Source organism: Natrix helvetica (genome assembly GCF_964273705.1).
Source record: "Natrix helvetica genome assembly, chromosome: 6".
NCBI classification, from domain to species: Eukaryota; Metazoa; Chordata; class Lepidosauria; order Squamata; family Natricidae; genus Natrix; species Natrix helvetica.
The window spans coordinates 57745931-57770823 of NC_138553.1; the positions used below are offsets into that span (position 1 = coordinate 57745931).

General features: G+C 41.6%; 1 protein-coding gene across 4 annotated transcripts in view; it reads right to left on the reverse strand.

Moving 5' to 3' along the window:
* Positions 1-6359: 6359 nt before the first annotated feature.
* PNPLA8 (patatin like domain 8, phospholipase A2) overlaps positions 6360-24893 on the reverse strand; it is a 72413-nt gene continuing 53879 nt past the window's right edge. For all 4 annotated transcript variants that reach the window (XM_081957213.1, XM_081957215.1, XM_081957212.1 and 1 more), the window contains exons 9-10: positions 17445-17640; positions 6360-7645 (exon numbers count right to left, since the gene is read on the reverse strand). In XM_081957213.1, coding sequence (XP_081813339.1) covers positions 7371-7645; positions 17445-17640 — 471 coding nt within the window. In that variant the 3' untranslated portion in view covers positions 6360-7370. The remainder of the gene's footprint in view (positions 7646-17444; positions 17641-24893) is intronic.

Genomic DNA, 24893 nt, shown 5'->3' on the forward strand with positions numbered 1-24893 from the left:
ATTTCTAACAAATATTTATACATTTTCGTGATAAATTTGTTTTCTGGGCCAATTAAGATTTTGTCTATTTGTTGCAGTTCCGTATATATTCCATATTCTTTTATATCTTTTTTATATCTTGATTGTAATTGGAGGTATGGCCACCAATCTATATTGATGTTGTTCTCTTTTAGTTCTTGGTTCGTTTTCAGATTCCCATGGTTATCTAAAATTTCACTATACCTAACCATTTTTGATATATCTAGCGTATTGGGGTGTGTCATGGCTTCCATGGTGGAAAGCCATGCTGGTATTTTCATATAGTGTTTTGCTTTAATTTTGTTCCAGACCTGAATCAATGCTTCTCTAATGTAGTGTGTATGGAAATATTTTTGCTTCTTTTTACTCTCTTCCCATAAGAAAAAGTGCCATCCTGTTTGCAGGTCATGGCCTTCTATTGCTAATATTCTTTTGTTTTTTAAATTTATCCAATCTTTAATCCAAATTAGTGCTGCTGCATTATAGTAGAGTTCCCAGTCAGGTAGCTTCTATCATCCTGTAATGCTTTCAGTTTTATCCTAGCTTTTTTCCCTTGCCAGATGAATTTTAGTATTATTTTGTTCAGTTCGGTAAAAAATAAATTCTCTAGTTTTATGGGGATCGTTTGAAATAGATATAGGACTCTTGGTAGTATGTTCATTTTTATAGTTGCCATTTTCCCTAATAGCGATAGTTGTAATTTCCTCCATAATTCTAGTTCTTTTTTTATTTGTTGCACTAATTTTGTGTAATTATTTTCTTTTATGGTTGAGCACTTTGCAGTTAGCCATATTCCTAAATATTTGACTTTCTTTACTACCTGGAGTCCTATTGTTTTTTCTAATTCTTTGTTCTGTTCTTCCTTCAGATTTTTGGTTATTATTTTGGTCTTTTCTCTATTAATTTTTAGTCCTGCCACATCTCCATATTTTTCTAGTTCTTGCATTAACTTGTTCCCTGTTTCTAATGGATCTTCTATAATAAATACTGTCATCTGCAAAGGCCTGTATTTTGTATTCTTCATTTTTAATTTTGGTTCCTCTTATTTCCTGGTTTTTTCTAATTCATATCAGAAGGCTTTCTAGCGTCAGAATAAAAAGCAGAGGTGATAGTGGGCAGCCCTGTCTTACTCCTTTTCTATGTAGGTGACATTGCAGTAGAAGAGCTGCGACCTCTCCCCTATTTATCAATACGCAGTCTAGGGCTTGGGTGTCAAACTCGATTGCAACACGTGGCATATAGTGACGTGATTTTTTTGCCTTTGCAGAGCCAGGATGGGTGTGGCCTGCACATGATGCATCCAACCCATGGGCTGCCAGTTTGACACTCCTCATCTAGGAGAATCAATATGCAGTCTAATGGTAGCTGGGAGTGGATGCATGTTGTGGAGCACCTGAAGTTGACTGCTAGAAACTGGGGGTGAGTTCTTTCTTGCCTACTGAAGCTACTTTATGGGGTGCTGTCTTGTAGGAGATGCTTTTTCGGCCTTCCAAGGGTTATGGGGCCTGCTATAAATAAGACAAGTAACATAATAAAAGGGAATAAAAAAGTCGCCAGGAGAGCTGATCAGTGGTGATCAGTTGAGTGCTGGCAGAGCAGGAGGTTGTTGCTTGGTAACTGAGACCCCAGGATTTGGGACCTCCATGGAAAACTGCCAGAATGAAATCCGGGAGCAGCTGCTGATCAAATGGACAGTGCCAGAGCAAGGAGGCATAGAGCAGCTTGGACCCTAAGTTGAGTCCCTGGATCTCTGTGAGACTTGCTGGTGAGCCTACTATGGGACACCAGGAACAGCTCTGTGATGGTGGCAATTGTTTCTAATTTTCTTTTAAGTTTTGTAATGTGTTTTTTAATGCTGTACGTGGCCCTGAGTCCTTTGGGAGAAGGGAGGCATATAAATCCAATAAAACAAACAAAACAAACAAACAGCTGTGCTTTGGCAGAATAGGGAAACAATTAATCAACTGCAGCCCAAAACCAGGTGTGAACAACTGAGCTATTGGCGCACTGCAGAAGTGATTGGCCTGACTCTGGGTTCATTGGCAGACAGCTGTCTTGTTCCAGACCTGGCACATACACATCATAGAGTGTTAAATGTGTTTATCAGTACAACTACCCCTAATCATTCCCCAGGCCCTGTTGTGTATGTAAACATCTTATGGTAAGTCCTGTTCAAGGGCGGCATGGCAAAAGTTCCCTCAAGTCACAAGCCACCCATATGTCAGAAGAATAATTTGGGGTTCCAACTGGAGCTGGGACTATGCAAGAATAAATAAAAATGAGATACAGACAGCTGTAAGTAAAGAAGAAATATTTATTCCCAAAAGCAAAACAGTTTGCCTTTAGGGGCAGGCTGCAAAAAAAATAGGGTGCAGCAGTATATTTTTATAGGGGGAGCATGTCAAGGGTGTCACGTGCTGATTCTAGGGTGACACTTAAGGTCTATGTGTGTGTATGTATGTTCTTGTAAACATGCAGCTGCTCTGGGAGACCTAATTTAACTCTGTGTTTACAGACCTTATCCTTTGATATGTGGATTAGATCTGGGTAACTTATTAGGTCTGGATAACTTAACGCTTCTAGGCTAACCAAGTCCAATGCTGTTTAATTTTCAGTAGCTTGGAGAACTCTTCCTGAAGCGACTGCAGTTTTTCCTATTGAAGTCTACTGAATAAAAAAAACCAATTGTTAACATTATAGTGTGGGGGCCAGAATTCCATTAACACTTACCATACATCTGTATCCAGTAGATTCAAGTCTGTTATTAAGTGCCCAAGCAGATAGTAGAGCATGGGTATCAAACTCGATCGCGTCACGGGCCGGATCATGACGTATTACGCTTTTTGTCTTTATGGAGCCGGGATGGGTGTGGCCTGTGCATGATGTATCCTGCCCGTGGGCCACCAGTTTGACAGGCCTGCAGTACAGTGAGATAAAAAGCAATGGCTGAGCTAGACAAAGCCATGACAAGGAGACAAGGCAGAACAAGGCATAGCCTTGTCCTGCGCATTGTGCATCAAGTAGGGGCAGCAACTCCTTGTCGGTATTGACCTGTTGCAACTGCATCTCCTTCCCAGTCTATGCAGCCCGCCACTTGTCTGGTGGCTCTAACTTGGTTGTCCTTGGTGCCTCCTGAGCCATTTCACCTTGATTGCCCATCTTTACTGTTTCCAACCTTGGCTCCCCTAATTTGCCCACCGAAGCCATCTAAGGCTCCAATTCCTTGACATTGCCTCTCTAATGGCCCTGAAGCCGACTCCTCCTCATCTGAGCTAGCATCCAAGGAATCCATCACAACAGCTGAGACATATCCAGATACAACAGTGGTTTGCACAGCTCAGCGGGGAGCAGCTCAGACCAGAGGATGGCCAGAAGACCAGTTGAGGGGATGAGATCAATTGGCATATGGCAGGAGGAGCTGGGCCACTGACACAAGGGGCAACTAACCAGCCAGAGTGAATGCTACACAGCTGCAAGAATCATGAAGAGCAGTCGGATGGCAGATACCTGGATGGTGCCAAGACCACATGGAAGTTGGTAGGACAGATCTACCCCAGCTTCAGTTAAGGACTGACAGCCAAAGGTCCCCTATATAGTGGAGTGGACAATGAAGTTTACCCCCTTATAGGAGTTGTGGTGGCACAGTGGTTAGACGGTATTGCAGGCTAATTCTGCCCATTGCCAGACCAGCTCAGGACTGACCCATCCTTCCAAGGTCAGTAAAATGAGGACCCAGATTGTTGGGGGCTATATGCTGATGTTGTAAACCAATCAAAGGGTGTCAAAGCATTATGAAGTGGTATATAAGTCTAAATGCTATTGCTAGTACTGTCAGAAGCGAAGCTGTCTGGAGAGCTCCACTACTTTTAGGTTAAGTGTCTGGGTGCATGTGATTTGATGGAGGGCCCCCAAGGTAGGGAAACCATTAGGCCAGGTCTAGGAGGTAATATAATCTCTGGGAGATTGGGGGGGAGGGGTTGCCATATCTATGTCATGATGGCCAGGAGACATTTTGATGGGAGTCAAAGGGCAGGCCTCAAACAGGGAAGATGCCACCAATACTTAATACCAGTTATACATTCTGGCTCTCTATGCTGGACCCTACTCAGCCGATCAATTGAGCCTACATTTTTTGATTGCTGGTTAATGTCAGATCAGTCAACAAGATTCCTCTTACTAGTGACCTTATAAATGAGGAGCAGGTTAACCTGGAAATACCTGCCTGGACTGGGAAAGGGGGGCTGCCTCTTGAAAATATGCCCAGCTATCAGGCATGAACAATCAGGATGCTTGCTAAGTGGCTCTTGGCCTTGAAACAAGATGCAGAACCCTGATCAAATGAAGTTGTGTTCAGATCCTTCACTTTAGCCAATGTTTTTAGAAATAAGGTATTTTAGAAGCAGCACTTTTTATGGGTTCATTGAATTAATATATAAAACATCTAAATTATGTAATATTGCTGCATATTATATTTCACACCTAGTGTTATTGATTCCATTTATACTAATCTAAATAAGTAACACATGACCAGGCAGTAATTGAGCCTGCAGTACTTTCATCATAGCCCAGTATTCTTTTTTTGATTTATAACCACAAAATACTGCTAAGTTCCAATTTCTAATAACATACAAAGGGCAACAACATTCAGAAGAATAAGCTGGGTGGGTTTTATGAACTCAATTGATTTTGCATTATTTTGCAAAGTGGGGCAAAAAAGTATTTAGTCAGCCACCAATTGTGCAAGTTCTCCCACTTAAAAAGATGAGAGAGGCCTGTAATTGGCATCATAGGTAGACCTCAACTATGAGAGACAAAATCCAGACAATCACATTGGCTGATTTGGAATGAATTTATTTGCAAATTATGGTGGAAAATAAATATTTGGTCAATATCAAAAGTTCATCTCAATACTTTGTTATATATCCTTTGTTGGCAATGACAGAGGTCAAACATTTCCTGTAAGTCTTCACAAGGTTGACACACACTGTTGCTGGTATGTTGGCCCATTCCTCCATGCAGATCTTCTCTAGAGCAGTGGTGTTTTGGGGCTGTCACTGGGCAACACGGACTTTCAACTTGCTCCAAATGTTTTCTATGGGGTTGAGATCTGGAGACTGGCTAGGCCACTCCAGGATCTTGAAATGCTTCTTACGAAGCCGCTCCTTCGTTGCCTGGGCGATATGTTTGGGATCATTGTCATGTTGAAAGACCCAGCCACGTTTCATCTTCAATGCCCTTGCTGATGAAAGGTGGTTTGCACTCAAAATCTCACGATACATGGCCCCATTCATTCTGTCCTGTACACGGATCAGTCGTCCTGGTCCCTTTGCAGAGAAACAGCCCCGAAGCATGATGTTGCCACCCCCATGCTTCACAGTAGGTATGGTGATCGAGTGAGATTATCAGTGGTCTTGTATGTCTTCCATTTTATAATTATTGCTCCCACAGTTGATTTGTTCACACCAAGCTGCTTGCCTATTGCAGATTCAGTCTTCCCAGCCTGGTGCAGGTCTACAATTTTGTTTCTGGTGTCCTTCGACAGCTCTTTGGTCTTCACCATAGTGGAGTTTGGAGTGTGACTGTTTGAGGTTGTGGACAGATGTCTTTTATACTGATAACAAGTTCAAACAGGTGCCGTTGATACAGGTAATGAGTGCAGGACAGAGGAGCCTTTTAAAGAAGAAGGTACAGGTCTGTGAGAGCCAGAAATCTTGCTTGTTTGTAGGTGACCAAATACTTATTTTCTACCATAATTTGCAAATAAATTCTTTCCAAATCAGCCAATGTGATTGTTTGGATTTGTTTTCTCATTTTGTCTCTCACAGTTGAGGTCTACCTATGATGCCAATTACAGGCCTCTCTCATCTTTTTAAGTGGGAGAACTTGCACAATTGGTGGCTGACTAAATACATTTTTGCCCCACTGTAATTGTGACTTCGGTCATTACTGATCACAGAGGAACATTTATCACAGACAAATTATTTATTTGTTTCTTATATTTCACTAAATTACAGTTGAAACATGGTTTATCAAACCACAAATGACTAACATGTCAACCACAAACTATGCTTTACAAAACACAATGGTAGGGTACCCAAAACTTGCTGACTTGTCTTTCTGACACTCAGCTGCCAACTTAGTTTCGAAATTTAGTGTATGGCTTCCTTATTAACTGAAAATGCTATTAGTTTGCCCAAAAACTTTCCTCACTGGAAAGACTTACTTTGCTACTGACTTAAATAACATGTATATGAAGGTATATATATTAAATATGAAAACATAATTTGGCATGATGATTTTATATAACTAAATGAATAAAATCACACAATGAGATCAATGAGGATATTTCAATATTTATTTTATTTTACACAAGACTCAATTCTAGTGATTTGCTTTTCAAACAGCAACGTAATTGTTCTGAACCACCCAAAATATTTTTTTGGAAAAATAAATAGATATTAAGTGTGACGGATTTTATTGCAATATGTCAAATACTGAATTAGATAAAGTAAAACAGTTAAAACATTGCACACTACAAAACACTGGTAACATTTTAAAACAAAACAGTTTACATGCACAAATCTTATCATCAGACAATTTTCATAACATTTAATGGCAGTATAATATCCTGCAAGTCTATAATATACAGTAATTCAATCAGCAAACTAGCTGAACTACTCCCAATGGATTTAAAATTGTTTACTGTCATTAATCTCAATGGGAATTAAACTGTTTTGATTTATTCTGGCTCAATTATTTGTAGAGCAACATATTTGCTATGGTTCTTCTCATGCTGTAATTTTCCACTAACACATAAGCACAATATGATTTTGTAAACTGCATGATTTTTTATGTGCATTCATAATATATTGAACGCTTTGTACCATAATTGTCACAAATTTAGACATCATTTTTAAAAAATATATACCAGCACTTGAATATAAGTGGTAGAGATGCGAGGTTCTGAAAACTAATACTCATATACTTCAAGAAATCATAAAATCCCAAATTTCACAAGTGTTCTGTTTATAGAAAAAAAAAGCATTGGCATTGATCATAATTACTGATCTGCATATTCATGTCCTATTGAAATTGGCTTGAAGGACCCTAAGAAACACTAAGTGTGAGGGTGACAGACTGGGAGACAAGGAAGAAATAGACTGGAAGGTCTTCCTTCTGTTTGCATGCAGGACTTTCAGATCCTGTGTGGTACCGAGGAGCTACTGAGATAGAAATGCATTTTATATAGCTTGTTTGCTCATTGAATTAAAAAAAAATTATATAATGACTAACAAATGTTGAACCTTTTTCATATACAACTTTGCACCTACGATGCGTAACATTTTAAATATTCACAATTTTGACAGAATTGGAAGGCCATCATACATATCACCTTTTAATCTCATCCAGTTACTCAGTTTCTGTAAAATATTTTTTTCCTGTGATAATATTTTGCCAGCTTTTTTCAACTTCTCATCATTTCTTTCTAAATATTGGATGCCATCTGTCCGCAATTTATTCAGTTTTTCTTTACGATTTTCATCCAGAGGAATATCTTCATTCATCAGCGGATTAAATCTAAAGTAGGTGTCTGGAGGTAAAAGGGCATCCAACATAATATGAACTTCTAGTTTTAAAAGAGAAATGGGAAAGAATTTGGTTTAAAATAAAGTTTTAAAGAATAAGATTTCAAATTAATTTGTCTAAATTCAGACATTTTATTAAGATTCTAGTATTAAATAAGCATATACAAATGTCTGCAGGAACAATGAAGACTTAGCAAAAGGGTAATGGTGTTAGGTTGTAATTACATTAACTTGCTATCTTACATATTGACGCTGAACAAGCTGACACAAATATGTAATTACAGCATATACATTATGTGTTGATGTCATTGTGTGAATGGTGTCATTTTGGAATCAATGACATTCTCCTGTGCACTGCTTGGAGAGTCCAAGCATGGGTTAATTCTGTCTGACTGCCCTGGACTGAACTGAAAGATCTTTAGCCACGCCTCTGCTGCTGACACCTCAGATTTTTCAATTCAGTCTAGCCCAGTGGACATTTTTCAATGTGGTTCCTGCAATTAGCAGTTAACTTGGACTCTCCAACCTACCACTTTCTGTTCCTTTCCATTCCCTTTCATAGAGAGCAGGTCCAGTGAGCGTTTTTTTCCTTTTCCTCATTGATTTCTTCACCGACGTGTCCCGGGTGCTGCTTGGGCATGCCCAGTTGTCGGGACGGCAAAAGGCGACAGGAGCAGGTCGGAGTGCCGATACCCTTGAGATCGCACCGAGCTTCAAGCGCAGCAGTCAGTGGTGTGAGGACCCAGCCGCTCGTGCTATCGACTTTTCCCTATCAAGTGTCAAGCGCCGAGACCTCAGGCTGCTTTTCCAACCTGGCGGCCATTTTATTTTCACCTTTTTGGATGCGGCAGACATTTTGAATTGACTCTTTCTCGCGTTTCAGATTGCTGCATGGAGTTTCTCTGTTCGATCATCCAGCAGGTTGTCTCCATAGTCCAGCAGAGGGGCCTTTCTTCCTTGGTGCAGCAGTGGAGTTTGTGACCTTCCCTCAGCCATACTCCTGTTACTGACATATGCAGGGCGCTGGTATTAAGCTCGTGCCACAAGGACATTTGCTTGCCAGCACTGCCTATTCTTCCCAGCTCTCGCTCTGCATTGAAGAGCTCCTGCACAGTCCTCAGTAACATCCAGATGGTGAGTGGAGCAACGCCTGCCTGATCCAGGGTACCTGAACAATCCTACCATGGCAGAGCATGCCTCTGATGACTCAGAGTAGCCAGGGCCCTCAACCAGTAGGGATTTTTCTAGGCAGGCTAACAAGGCAGCCTCAGAGGCCTTCAGCAGGCATCATCAGGCAGGGGGTAAAAAGTGGGCCAAGACACAGGACAAGGTGGCTCTCAGGCACCAAAAGGCACTAGAGAAACAATTTGAAAAGGCTCAACACCAATCAGCAGCTGCTCCCTTGGAATCCTTCGCAAGGGTGAAGGTGCCTCACTTGAGTCGCCAGCCCCTGCCAGTCACGGCCATCCCATATCTGACAGTGAGGATTAGGGACAGGATTTTTCTCCTAATGTCTCATTAGTTTCTACAGAGTCTCCAAGGCCATCCATGATGGACAATGCAGATTTGTTTCATTGCCCGTTGGAAGCTGAGGAGGTTCCTCCTCCAGTCATGCCCCTGGCTCCTCAGCATCCCTTGCCCCAGCCCGCAAAATGTGCTAGGCCTGCAGAAGATCAAGGGCCTGCCCTATCCCTGGAAATGCAGGAGGTGATTGCTAGGGCCATCTCCCAGGGCATCGTAGATGGTCTCAAACAGCGATATAAACACCCACACAGATCTAACTTAAGTAGGGGCCCCCTCAGGAGGCGGCCCAGGGGTTGGCTTCTCCTCATTCTTCGCTGGACAGCAAAGACTTGGCTGTGGTCAAGGACGTCCTACCCGAGCCAGAATTCTCTGGGGATGAGGGAGCCATTCCAGAGAAGCCCACACTCACCGGACTCTTTAAGCATACTTCCTTCAAGACCATCTAAAACAAAGCCAATGCCACCACTCACCTGGGGGTCTCTGCTTCTGACCAGGCCACTACTGATCCCTCGGGCTCTTTGAGGAGCCTGTTATGCCCCAAGAAATTGTGCCCGTTCCCAAAACTATTTCTGAATGTGGTGCAGCGCCAGTGGGTACAACCGGGGACCCTAGCCACACCTAGCAACAGCAATAGAAAACTTTACACTGTGGATTCCACAGTGGAAGGACCTATTAAAGCTGCCTCAGGTGGATCCACCGGTGCAAGCCCTCACATCTTCCTCCATCTTACCGCCTGCTGCATCCTTCCTTTCCAGGGCATCCCTCCTCTGGCTCCACCAGCTTTCTTCTAAACTCCCGGCGGGAGATAGCAGGTTGAGACAGGAGTTGAATAAAATTATAGCAGTGGCAGAGTGCACGGTGGACGCCACTCTTAATTCTGCTAAATTTGCCTCCAGGGCCTCCAATGTCACAACAAGGATGCTCCTGTCGCTTCACCACTGGAACGCTGATATGAGATCGAAGTGGAAGTTGGCGTCAGTCCCCTTCAAGGGAGGGAAACTTTTTGGGGAGGCCTTGGACCTCGTCCTTATCAAAAATAAAGATAAAAAGGTCATGTCTTCTGTGACCAAGAGGGTGGAGTGTAGAGCTTCCACTTACTTCAGTCCCAGAACCATCTTCCAGCACAGGACTGTATCACCATCCATATGTGCAAGGTTCAGACTGGTCCCAGAACCGTCAGCCCTTTTGGTATAGGGGCCGACAACAGTCCTTTTCTAAGCAGCCCTGGAACAGGCTCCAGGCCCTTCCGGCGCTATAAGTGACCACCAGCAGACGGCTCCCATTGGAGGTCGCCTGCAGCTGTTCCAGGCCTAAAAGGAGCAGATCACATCAGAACAGTGGGTACTCCAAACAATCCGGCTAGGTCTGACCCTGGAATTTGTCTCCTCTCCTCCCCGCCACTTCATCTGCTGTCCCACCCACTTCTCCCCAGCCAAGAGAGCCCTCATGTGAAGTTCCCAGAAGATGGCCTAATTAATTTACGAGCCTCCAGACATAGTTCAAAGGAAATCCAATCATTTATTAGGATCGACATTCTGGTGTGGACTCCAGTGGAGCCAAAACTGCTTTCACTTACTTGCATTTGAGATCCGACTCCAGCCGAAGGCATGCATGGAATTCCCCCCCCCCCCCGCGATTCCAGCCTGAGAATAGTCATGGCAACACTTTAGAAGTTGACATCCGGCTCCCCTCACTTCCTGAAAGTGACCTGTATGACACAAAGACAATTTGAGTACAGGTATATAACTTAAGGATGTGTCCCTCCCCCAGGCTTGCTTGGATTTTCTGCATGGAATTTTGCTATGAGGCGATCAGCCTGGATATTTCTGCTTTTCACCCAAGATGCCTCCGATAATGGGAAGCCCTTCCACTTGATTAAGTATTGGAGTTGTCTCCTGTGCCACCTTGAATCGAGGATTCGTTGAACTTCATAATGGGTTTGGCCCATGACCATAGGGCCTGGGGCTCCCGTGGTAGCGGTCTCAAAGTGTATCCGATCACAGGTTTTAAGAGGCTACTATGAAACGCTGGGTGTATCTTCCCCAATAATCGAGGTAGTTTCAATTGCACTGTGACTGGGTTGATGATCTTTACTATGGGGACTGGTCCCATAAACTTTGGCCCCAGTTTCTTGCTAGGCAGTTTTAATCTCAAATATTTTGTGGAGGTAAACCTCTCCTACCTGGAATGGCTGTTGCGCAGTCCGGTGTTTATCTGCCTGTTTCTTCTGGTTTGTGCCGCTTTAGCCAGTGCCTTTTTGACATTTTCCCAGGTTAATTTCAGCATCGACATCCAAACAGTCAAGGTGACTGAGGAGGGGGGATCCCTTGGATACTCAGGCATTGGGATGAAGTCCATACTACTATGTTGAACGGCGTGAATCCTGTGCTACTGAGAACAGCATTATTGTACGTGACCTCAGCAAAAGGTCTGCCCAATTGGACTGCTGATAGTTCACGTAACACCTCAGGTACTACTCTATCATGGCGTTCAGTCTCTCTGCTGCCCCATTGGTGCTCGGATGAAAAGCTGAATTAAGACCCTGAGATGACCCAATGGACCGCAGGAACTCCCTCCAGAACGTAGCTGTGAACTGGACCTCTCTATCTGAGATAATTCTTTGAGGTACTCCATGCAGTCGATAGATATGCTTCACGAGCAGTTTAGCCAGCTTGTGAGCTGAGGGTAGTCCGCTACAGGGTATGTAGTGTGCCTGTTTGGAGAACAGGTCTATTACAGTCCAAATCACTGTGTTTCCCCCACTTTTTGGCAACTCTACTATAAAGTCCATTGCGATCTCATCCCACGGCTTCGTTGGCTCTGCTACTGTTTGCAGCAGTCCGGGGGGGGGGGGGGGGGTTCCCAGTCGTCTCTTCATTGTGGCGCAGATGGTGCAACTTTTCACGTAACTATCCACATCTTTCTTTATGCCAGGCCACCAGAATTGCCTCCGGGCTAAGTGTAAAGTTTTTAGGAACCCAAAATGGCCTGCCGGTTTGGTGTCGTGACTCCTCTGGAGAGCTAGGGTACGTAGGGATTCTGGGACATAGAGTTTCGTCCCCTTCCATGCAAGGTCATCTCTTTTCGTCAAGATGTGTTGGTTGTTTTGGAACCAGGGGTCTGCTAGGAGTTCAGTTTTGAGTCTCGTGGTTAGGTTGTTTGCGGGTTGGTCTTGCCGGTCACGGCATTGCCGCCTGGTGGTTACTTGGACAGCTGTTTGAGTAGAGGGAATGATGGCATCCACTACGTGCTCCTGTTCGCATTTGTACTGAGGCATGCGGGAGAGGGCATCAGCTAGAAAGTTCCTCCCGCCTGTCCATCTCACTGTGAAAGCCCATGCGGCCCATCATCTCTCTGTGTCTGTGAGCTTGCGGGAGGGTATAGGCGCAGGGTTGTAAGTTTCCTTGGTTGTTTCTTTGGAGTAGCACCACTCCCACTGCGACATCGCTGGCATCTGCCTGGATCACGAAAGGTTGCTCGGGGTCAGGATGTTTCAGCACTAGCTCCTTTGCAAACATTTCTTTTAGTGTCTTGAATGCCTCTTGGCAGGTTAGGTCCCATGGTAGGGGTTGTCCCAGACGAGGTTTCATTCCTGGGCTCCCTGTCTTCAGGAGGTCTGTCAAGGGTTCGGCAATTTTCACAAAGGAAGGGATGAATTGCCTGTAGAAGATCGTGAACCCTAGAAAGCTTTGTAGCTGTCTGTGCGTGCGAGGGGGATGCCAGCTTAGGACGGCTTGCACTTTCGCTGGGTCCATTTCTATTCCCTCATTTGACACTCAGTAACCCAGGTAGTCCAACCGTGCACAGTAGAATTAGCATTTTGACACCTTGACAGGTTGGGTGCCAGAAGTTTCTCCAGTACTTGGTGGACCAGGGGTACGTGGTCATCCATGGTCTCTGTGTAGATAAGGATGTCATCTAGGTAGACGAGGACCCCCTTGTAGAGGTGCTCGTGCAGCACCTCGTTTATTAACTGCATGAATACCGCTGGGGGCCCCTGCAGCCCGAAAGGCATCACTTTGAATTGAAATTGAATTGGCTCTCTGTGAAGTTCCCAGAAGACGGCCTAATTAATTTACGAGCCTCCAGACATAGCTCAAAGGAAATACAATCATTTATTAGGATCAACATTCTGGCGACATTTGGCTCTAGTGGAGCCAAAACTGCTTCCGCTTAATTGCGTTTGAACTTTACCCCTGTAATCCCCTCCCTTTTGTCCTCCGTCATAATTCATATTCTCCAACTAGGCTGTAGACATGAGATCCGACTCCAGCTGAAGGCATGGATGGAATTCCCCCTCCCCCATCCCCATGCCAGCTTGATAATAGTCATGGCAACGCTTTAGAAGTTGACATCTCACAGATCAGGAAATCCTGCACCTTCAAGAGATACGGGCCATAGAACCAGTGCCAGTGGGACAAGAAGGGTCAGGATTCTACTCCATCCTATTCCTGGTCCCAAAGTACTTGGGGGTGGTGGGGGTGGTGGAGAGGAATATTAGATCTAAAGAAACTAAATTACTACCTTGCGTACAAATGCTTCAAAATGCAGTCCCTCCAGTCAATATTGGGCTGCATCAGACCAGGAAATCTGTTAACATCGATAGATCTCAAAGAAGCGTACCTCCACATCCCAGTTCGCAAAGCTCACCGCAGGTTCCTGAAATTTTATTACGCAGGTCACCATTATCAATACAGGGCCCTGCCATTCGGCCTGGCAGCAGTAGCAGCCTTTCTGAGGTCTCCAATGCTACCTGGACGACATCCTCGTCATCCCACCAACAAGCGGTCCGAGACCTCCAGGTCACGATGAGAGCACTTCCTAGACCACGGGTTCTCCATCAACCTGGAGAAAAGCCACCTAACTCCCACCACCAGGTTGCTGCATTTCGGAGCCATAATAGACACTGTCAACTGCCAAGTCTTTCTATCTCAAGAATGGATATCCAACATCAAGCGCCTGGTACACCAAGTCCGGACTTCACAAAGCGTGCCCATTGTCCTGCTGTCTCAGCTCCTAGGCAAATTGATATCCTGCCTGTCAATTGTGCTATGGGTGAGGCTCCACTCTCGACAGCTGCAATGGTGTCTCCTGCCCCACCAAAGGGCCAAGGCCAGCAACTCATCTGCATTGATTCCAGTTCCCCAGAAGGTTCGACAATTCCTTCAGTGGTGGCAGTCTCCTGCTCTGTCCAAAGGCAGTCTCTTCCGCGAGCCAGATCGCCTGACCATCACGACAGACACCAGCCTGTTTGGCTGGGGAGCCTGAACAATCAAGTAGCGCAAGGCAGGTGGTCTGCCAACGATCTCAAGCACAGCATAAACTGGGCTGGAGCTGAAAGCGGCGAGACTAGCTCTTCTACACTTCCAGACAGTCATACAGGGTCATGTGATGCTTCTCACGGACAATGTAGCGACCAAGGCCCATGTCAACCACCAGGGGGGCACCCGATCCAGGTCGCTGATGGCGAAGGCAGAGCAGCTGGTGGCGAAGGCAGAGCAGCTGGAGCAGTGGGCAGAGAAGCATCTGAACTCTCTTCGAGTGGAGCACATTTCGGGGTGAGCAACGTTCAAGTGGACTGGCTGAGCAGGGCCATCATCGATCATTCAGAGTGGCACCTGTACCCGGACCTCTTCTTCCAGCTACCACAGAGGTTTGGCCACCCGCTAGTCAACCTATTCGCCACCCCAGAAAATGTGCATCCCCCTTGCTTCTTCTCCAGATTCCGTTCCCCACGAGCAGAAGGAGTCAATGCCCTCCTTTGCCACTGGCCATCCAGCCTGCTGTATGCATTTCCGCCATTACCACTCCTTTCCAGGGTGATTCAGAAGATCCTCTCAGAACAAGCGGAAGTACTTCTGGTAGTGCCCTTCTGGCCCAGACAGGCATGGTGTGCCGACCTCATCTGCCTGTCTGTCGCCAAGCCGTGGTGAATTCCCCAAGACGAGGTCATTCAGCCAGGGGGCCCTATTCCATCTAGAGCCTCAATGGCTCCAAATGGCCCTCTGGCACTTGAGAAGGACCTCCTAAAGAGGGACAGGCTCTCTACCAAGGTCATCCAGACCATACAGCAGTCGCAACAACCATCTACTACCAGAATTTATGATTCCACCTGGACAGCCTTCGCCAAGTGGTGTGCAAAAGCGCAGATTGATCCCGTTTCCGCCTCCATTCCACAGATTTTGGACTTTCTGCAGGAGGGGTTGCATCACAGGATGGTGGCATGGGAGTTGGAGACTGTTCTCAAGGGACTGATCAGCCAACCCTTTGAGCCTCTCTGATCCTGTAGCTTGAAATAACCTCACCTCTGCACGGAGGATTTCAGAGATGGTGGCCTTGTCCGTCAGGGAGGACCTATGTCTCATCCAACCAGACAGAGTCATCCTCCATCTGGACCCTTCATTCCTCCCCAAAGTCAACTCTTGGTTCCATCGGAGCCAGGAGGTCATACTTCCGGACTTCTGTCCTCGCCCGAGGCATCCTAGAGAACGTAAGTGGCACAAGCTCAACGTGTGTAGAACCATTCGCAAGTATATTAAGCGTAATGCAACATTCAGGTGGTCGGAATCCCTTTTCATTTCTTTTCAACCAGTGACTATGGGATGTAAAGTTACATCTTTGACCATCGGCCAACGGTTGCGTGCCTGCATCGCTCTTGCCTTTGAACTCCAGGCCAAACAGGTGCCGTGCCACATCACAGCCCATTCCACGAGGAGCGCTGCAACCACAGCACCCATAGAAGAAATCTGCAGAGCAGCAACGTGGGCATCACCATCTCAGTTTGTATGAAATTATAAATTGGAGAAGTTTGCATCAGTGGAAGTGGCGTTTGGGAGACGAGTCCTTCAGGGTATTCATTCCACTAGAGAGACCATTGAATCAATTGCTCCCTGCCCTAGTGACATTTAGCTTGGGTATGTCCCATGCTTGGACTCTCCAAGCAGCACACAAGAGGAGGAGTGTTGGCTTACCTGAACGGTCTTCTCTGTGCGCTGCGGGAGAGTTCAACCCCGCCCTGGGGTTTCTCACTGCTTCCAGTACCGATGTGAACTATTCTTGACTTAATGACATATACAACGGAACCCTGGTTGAACAGACTTACAGGTCCACGCCTTCATTGAAAAATGTGAGGTGTAAGCAGCAGAGGCGTGGCTAAAGATCTTTCAATTCATCCATGGCAGTCAGAATTAACCCATGCTTGGACTCTTCCGCAGCACACAGAGAAGACCGTTCAGGTAAGCCAACGCTCCTTTGTTATAGATGCAACTTTCAATGAGACCTTAATTTTCCTTAAGTATAGCATCTTTTGTATTAACACCTGGTCAATTAAAATGTGACCTAGAACAAAAAAAATCTCAGAAATAATAGCCTTGATACATATAAGTTGATACATCAAAGTTAGCAAATCTCTACAAAGCTTCTCTGTAAAATGTCAGGTTTTTTTAACAAAGTAAAAAGCAACAACGGGATTTGAGAGGACCATTATAACCCATCCTTCAGTGGTGGTGTTGAAGCTGACTCGCTAACAGGTTTTCTTTGAAGCAAGCTACTTTGATCTATGCAAAAGCAAATTCTTATATCAACTAGTTCAAGAATTTTAGGATTAATTTGGCATGTGAACCCCTAGTTAGAATCAATCAAAGATAAAGAAATAATTATGTAGAATTTATACAGTAATTCAAATTTGGATTGAATGCTTATTTCTACATTTTTGAAACACTCATGTGAAACATGGTAAAATGGTCATTCTACATTTTGCATTATTATGCAAATAATTTAACTATTAACTATTAAATAATTTCACGATTAACAGTTTTTCCTTAATTATTAAATTATAAAATTATTCTATAATTGTTCATATGTCCAGTAAACTTGAAGATGGAGCTTTCTATCCCTACATTATGCCTATCATTAACAAAGACCTACTTTTATCAACAGAGATTTAATAATGGCAAAATTGAGGTATAGGCAATCTCAAGTAGCTAATTTAACTGAAAATCTGGCAATCATTGTTATCAACTGCAAATTCAATCTCAATTTTCTAAGTAGCTAATACAAGATATTAATTGGACAAAAGCAAAAATGCCAAATCTTCAAATGATTAAAAAAATAATATTCATTACTTTGAAAGAGGGTTTAGCTTTGTATATGATTTAAACACTTAATCCTTCTATGGATGTTGTGTGATGGAATTAATAAAACAATTGAATGTAGGTTACAAAACAGAACCAAAATGTCTTTTCATGTTTTTAGTTCAAGAAAGCAGTTAAAAATTGTACTACGAAAACAAGACAACTATGATCACCTGAAACTAACCTTCAGTATCTGTAGCACTGCTGATGACATTAGTCAATTTAGTTTTTAAACTTGTATAAGTGACATTGGTTTTTCCATGGTTTTCATAACGACCCGTTCCTAGGGACACCACACACTGAAGAGGAACATTTGGCCAAAGACATCTGCATTCATGCACTGCTAATGCTGTAGGATTATTTATAAGAAGCCCTCCATCCTGTGAATAAAATAATAACAGTAACAATAATAATGCAAGATGTTGGAGTTGTTGGAAATAATAAGGTAGATATAATAATATCACAATAGTATAACAAGATACCAGTATCTTGTTTGTCCCCAGTGAAGCAAACTTAACAGAAGAAAGTAAATGTCACACATTTTTCCATACGGTGAGCTCAATCAGTTATAGACATTCTCTAACAGATGTAAAAAGCAGTATGCATTTTGAGATTGGATAATTGTGCTAAAAAGACTAGCATCTTGTCTGTACTTGACTTCAAAACATTAGAAGAATGTTTCTAATTTTTATTATTCAAAGCACTGATTGTTTTACCAAGAGTTTAGACACATTAAGATGCCAATATGTACTAGAGATCCATTGACAAATGAAGGCAAAACCAGGTACAACACAGAGTAAACTGTAGAAACATGAGCAGCTTTAGCCTACTTCTTCCTTGATCATTTTGATATGAAAACCTGATTAAGTTTTCAATAAACAATTTCTTTTAGTCCCATGTTGGAGAAGGGAGAAGATTGATTGCTTCTACTTTTAAATTTATTCCTTCCAAATAATACCCTAATCACAGCTATATTTAATCTACATTGAAGTAAATTCTTCATTAAAAACATTTTTTTCTTTTTACCACAGCTGCAATAGATAAAGTAGAGATTCAAAACTAGCTTATTCAGAAAGTCCTTTGATTAAGCTTTCAATAAATCTACAAAAGCTTTTTGAACTTTTTCTGGACCAATTAGTATATTCTGCCTTCAGCTGTAGTTAAGAAGAACAGTAGTTTTTTGGTCCTCTTTCTTTTAATTTTGACAAAAATAAGATTTATCCCTAAACACTGTGTTACTTTAATTTTGCCTACAACCCTAATTTTTAAAGCTGAAGGTAATAAATATCAACAGTGCCTATAAATTTTGACAAGGTACAATTCATGAAATTGTATGGCAAAGGCAGAAAGCAGCATTCATTTTATCTGAAGGATCAACTGTTCCTGTTCTAAAAGGTACTTCCAGAAATGAATGAAAAATCTGAATATTCTAGAGCAGACTGCTCCATTTTGCAGAAACGTATGCAACACTACAACAACTGCAATGTATCTACTACGCATTTGTTAAGATTTTAGTTGTTACTCTACCTAGTCATTTTATAAAATACTTGTAACTCATTTCCCCCTTCCTTTAATATGATAAAATAAAACCTGTGGCCTTCCAGATGCTGAACTTTGGCCCATTACATTGCTTATCAGCGGACTTCCAGTTGACTTTGTGGCAAGAACGGCTGGAAAATAGCAGGCTCTGCCAAGCCTTGTGAAATCCAACCGGTAACTGCTGCCAGGAGACCCTATGGGGTCATAGCTACCTTGTACGGGCGGTGAAGGAAGGAGAGGCACTTCACTGACCATGAGGAACTTGCAATTTCCTTGTTAGGTCCAAAGTAAGCTCTCCCAAACGGCAGTAGGGATGATGGCCATTTTTGGCAGTCATAAAGCTGGGATAACTGGGACCACAAGATTTGTGCTGGAGCAGTTCATGGACAGAGCACTGAAACTGGGTGAGATAATTACCAACTTTTACTCTAAAGAACTGGTGTAAATACAAGAATTTTAAAAAAGAACTCCTATGACTAAGAAAGAGGTGACTGTTTAATGTTGGGTTTGGGAATACAGGAAGAAGAGAAGTACTACAGTACTATAGCCACAGCATACTTAGTGAAAGTGAATTCAATACACATAAAGTCTAATACACAGAATAGAAGTAATAACATCAGGAAGACGACCTGGCCTTGACTTTTTGTTAGAAGACGACTTGCATAATTTGAGAGAGTTTAATGAATTTCTTTTTCCCCCCTCTTTCCCATCTGAAGATCTTTAAAAGGAACCAATTTGCAAATAACTAAACTTTATTAAAATTGGCTATTGGGTTATGGATTTGGAAGATTGGAGGAATCTAGTGGGTTAACTTGGATTTGGACTATTAATGTTATTCAGCAGAACACTCTTATGAGTCAAAAGAAGAAAAATGATAGAAGAAAAGAGAAAAGAAAGAAAACTAAATAAGACTTTAAAATTTGGACAATTGGGAAGATATATAATTGGGAAAATATAAGGTTGTAAATTACTAAAGAATTTTAAGTATTTTAAAGATTATAAAAGGAACTTTAAAATACTGAGATATTGGAATTATAGAAATATACTGAATAATTTTCATTAAGTTGTTATAAAATGGATTTACAGGGGATGATAAAGGAATATGAAGTATATATTGATGTTAGAAGTGTGAGTGACTCTGTAAAAAGCAATAAGGAGATAAGGGGATTGTTTAAAGACACAGAAATGAATGTAGAAGTCTCTCAACAATTCGAGGGGAAAGAGGAACATGATATCCAAGAAATAGATGAGAATAGAAGAAGCCGTGGAAGGGAAAAATCAAAATGAGATGCAAGAAGCTAAATATAAAGAAGAGAAAAAGATTAAAAAGTTGGAATCAATCAGAAAACTTCTTAAAAGCTTATAATAGAACAGAGAGAAAAGAGAACCCCCCCCCCCAAAAAAAGAAAGATTCAAATAAAAAAAGAGAAATTTATTTTTAAAAAAGACAAAGTTTTGGTGAGGGGTGTTCAAATAATACAGTAGAAAGAGTCAAAGTGTATCCAAAAGGGAACGTACAGTAGGCACAAAAATATTAAAAAGAGCTGTAAGATTCCTAGAGAGAGAGATAAAAGGCTGACTAAAAAGTCAATAAATGATGGGATTTTAAAAAAGGTTAAGAGATGATGGATAATGAGTAAATATATTAATAAAATGGGAAAATACTAATAGGGAAAATAGTAGTATATATATAAAATAAATTAGACTAGTATATGGAAATTTAGGATTAGGTAATTTCTATGTATTATTAACATTAATAGTGTGTTAAAGTATATTGTGAATTTAAAATATTAAGGTTTTGAAATTGTGAGGATTTGAGATATACTCTTGGGATACCGTATTTTTCGGAGTATAAGACGCACCGGAGTGTAAGACGCGCCAAGGTTTTGAAGAGGCAAATTTTAAAAAAAGTAGGTAGATAGGAGGATAGAGTGGGAGAGAGAGAAATACAGTAGGTAGGTAGGGAGAGAGAGTGAGAGTAGGTAGATAGTTAGATAGAGGGATATATATATATATATATATATATATATATATATATATATATATATATATATATATATATATATATATATATATACATACATACATACATACATACATACATACATACATACATACACATACATACATACATACATATGCTGGTTTTGTTGTATTCGGGTCTTTTCCCGTGTAAGGTTGAGATTGTCTTTGCAACGTTTCGGCAGTCTCAACCTTACACGGGAAAAGACCCGAATACAACAAAACCAGCATACCTACACCCATGAAAATCTACGAAAACAATATATATATATATATATATATATATATATATATATATATATATATATATATATATATATATATATATAGAGAGAGAGAGAGAGAGAGAGAGAGAGAGAGAGGGAGGGGGAGGGGGAGGGAGGGAAATACAGTAGATAGGGAGAGAGATAGAGTAGGTAGGTAGGTAGATAGAGGGAGAGAGAGAGAGAAATACAGTAGGTAGGGAGAGAGAGAGAGAGAGAGAGTAGGTAGGTAGGTAGATAGAGGGATAGAGAGAAAAATACAGTACGTAGGTAGGGAGAGAGAGAGAGAGTAGGTAGGTAGGTAGATAGATAGAGGGAGAGAGAGAGGGAGAGAAATACAGTAGGTAGGTAGGGAGAGAGAGAGAGAGAGTAGGTAGGTGGGTAGGTAGATGTTTCCAGGTGTATTTATCCATGTGCTGGAGAAGGAAATCGCTGACAACCTGCAGCACGTAAGACTTGTTTCTGTGGCACAGCACTTGATCAATCTAATTCTCATCAATCACTCTAACTAAAAAGCGTTCTGAAAGGGGAGGGAAGTTTTTGCACTCTGAAAACCTCCCGAAAACGGCCCGTTTTTCGCAAAAACAGGCCTGTTTTTTAAAAAATAAAAGGCATGAATAGCTTTGGGAGGGCTTGCAGAGTGCTCCTGGGAGGGAGCGGGGGGAGGGGGGGGCAAAAACGAGCAAAAAATGCCCAATTTTTAATGAAAACGGGCCTGTTTTTCTTATACCCTTATGGAGGCTTATAGAGTACTGCTGGGACTGGGGGGGTGGGCAAAAAACTCTCTGAAAGCCTTCATAAGGGTATGCACGGCCATTTTTGTGAAGGGGCGGGGCTTTGGGAGGAAAAAATGCTGTATTTGATGTATAAGACGCACCCCAAAATTTTCAGCCTCTTTTTTGAGGAAAAAAGGTGTGTCTTATACTCTGAAAAATATGTTAAATATTGTTAATACTTGGCATTATTAGTAATCCTACACATTTGGAACACTGAAGTTATGGTGGAATAATAAGTAATTTGTAAAATATTAAATAATAGTATTTAGTAGGGGATAACAAATACAAGGTGTACAGAGATGTTATTTATGTTTAAATGAATTAATGGAAAAATGATAAAGGATTATAAAAAGAGAATATTATTGTTGAAGTTGGAAGATTAGAATTACACAAACCTATTTGTATTATTATTGTTAACATTGTTTAAAAAAAACCTGACCCAGTCAATACACTGTCCACAAAATATGTATAGCGTGAAAAGAAAACTACAAATAAAACATTTTTTTAATAAAAAACATTGCTTATCAGCCATTGTGGCTACTGGAAGCTATAATCAGAAACATCCAGAGAGCCAGGTTTTTTGTTCTATTCCAATTGCTTTTTGCATCATGCTTAGTCACGAAGTTATTTTATAATGTTCCTATCTGTGTGAGTGTGTATGCATGTGTGTGTGTTTGTGTGTCTGAACAGTACTAAGAATTTAACATATAATTCAAATTCATAGGCTCTGCTCTTTTATCTATTCAACTATCAACTTGTTCAGTTTCACTATAGGTTTTTTAAGTGTCACTTTGTCAAAGCTGACATTTAACTCAGCATTGTAAGCTAGCTTAGGTTGTTGTCTTCAAATTATTTTACTTTCATATTAATATTTCAGTGAGTATTTTCTATTAAAAAAATCTCCCCTTTTACAACCCACAGTCTATATTTTGAGTAGTCACGACAACTTGATGGAGCTAAGCGTTAGTATTGCCCTTCCTGATGCTAAATAAAGCCTTGTGCCCTAATGGACAAAAATAAAATTCACAAAGTTCACCTTTGAGCATGTAATACATTTTTTTATCACAGCTGCAGGATCTGTTTGCTTTCCTGGAAGCAGGGCATAACCTTGAACAACTGTTTAATGGTAACATAAAGTGAGCATTTCTTCAAAACAGGCTGCTCAAATATTAAAACTCAATTTAAAATTTCACAGAATAGATCAAGCAATCACCAAATGGTATCCTGAAGTAGCCAAACATACCAAAAACGCATTATGCAGTGTGAGAGTGAACCTTCAAACTGAGTGATGAGTATACATTGATATGCACTGTATACATAAGCTTTGGATTTTACTGAATCTTATGGTCCATGGCCAAAGGTGACAAGTACTTCACTTCCTTTTTTGTCTTGTGGGTTCCCTTACTCGTTATTTTATCTTTATCTGCTCTATTTATTCTTATTTCAGTCTGAAGCTTTACTCTTTATTATTCTTCCAAATAGACTTCAACTATCCCTGCCTCCCTTTATAGTCTTGCATTCTCTCATAGATTCCACATTCTGCTGTTGCTAACAGCCCACTCTGAACACATAAAAGATTCAATCTTTCCATATATTATTACTGGAGGCAAATTAAACTTAAATTAAATGCTTCAGCCATTTCCAGCATCACTTGTTTTTCTTTCCCAGAGGAAAAGAAAAGAAGAAAGTGATGGATATGAAATTTTTAACACAGAATTTCTATCTTTATGATATTAAAATATCTGGCTAGTTCAAATCAGAATATTTTAATTTTAGACAGAAGAATTTATGAAGGCCATTTATTTTGAAGTATGAAAGAAACAAATCATGAAGGATAATAGTGACGTTTTTAACTCTGCTCCTATTATACCTGAGAACCTCCAGGTCAACTTGGTCCTTTATTTTTATAAGGTCCTATTTAATATAAATTACTCAAAAGCAACCCCCTTAAAAAGGAGAAGGGGAGTTGGAGAAACAACAAACAAACAAAAAAATAGATACAGAAGCATCAAGTTAAACTGAAATTATACCTTTGAAAACAATTCAATACATTTCTGGTCACTGATGCTGTGATAATATGCTGTAGAACTTCTCAAAGTTCTATATACTATTCTATTCTATATACTATACTACTATATAAATACTATACGTATTTATTCGAGTATAACGCGCACACGTGTATAACGCGCACCCCCTAATTTTCGATTAAAAATCGGTATAAAATTTTGTTTCACACCAAGCATTGTAAGGGTCTATTTATCTATTTCATTAACTTTTACTAAACCAATGCAAGTACTATTATTTTAGTATAATTCTCATTACATTTTGTTTATATGCTAAATGTATTATATCATTTTGTTTGCTGTCCTATATCTCACGGAATCTTTTAAAAAATGATTTCCTTTTGGTTTTGTTGCATATGCAAAAAGAAATATTTTTGATTAAATACATGTATAGAATAGAAATTTGGAAAATGTCTAGTTTTTAAAGCTTAGAAGGAAGATGGGTTATTAAGGAAAAAATCCCACTGACAATGTAGTGAAGCAGAGGCACATGGAGAAGAGAAAATATGACATCAGTATAATGGGGGGAAATTATCTTTTACCATAAGTTCTAAGAATCACTGTACCTGCTACTCCCAGTAAAATATCTGCGTTCATTTATGCTATAAGTAGAAATTCTGTTGCAATTGCCCCAATTGGTTCACATTTAAGGGAAATAGGACCCGTTCACAGGACCCGCCTCTCACCCTCTTCCTCCTGCTGACTGGAGGAAGAGGGTGAGAGGCGGGTCCTGTGAACGGCGGCACCAACAGCGGCAATAGTCGCAACTCAGCTGCCTGCCGCCTTTCCCCTCCTTTGTCTCCCAGCCGGGGCGGCCCGCCGCCGAGTTGCAACTATTGCTGCCGCTGTTCACAGGACCCTCCTCTCACCCTCTTCGCGGGTCCTGTGAACGGCGGCAGCAGCGGCGGCAATAGCTGGGAGACAAAGGAGGGGAAAGGCGGCAGGCAGCTGAGTTGCGACTATTGAGCAC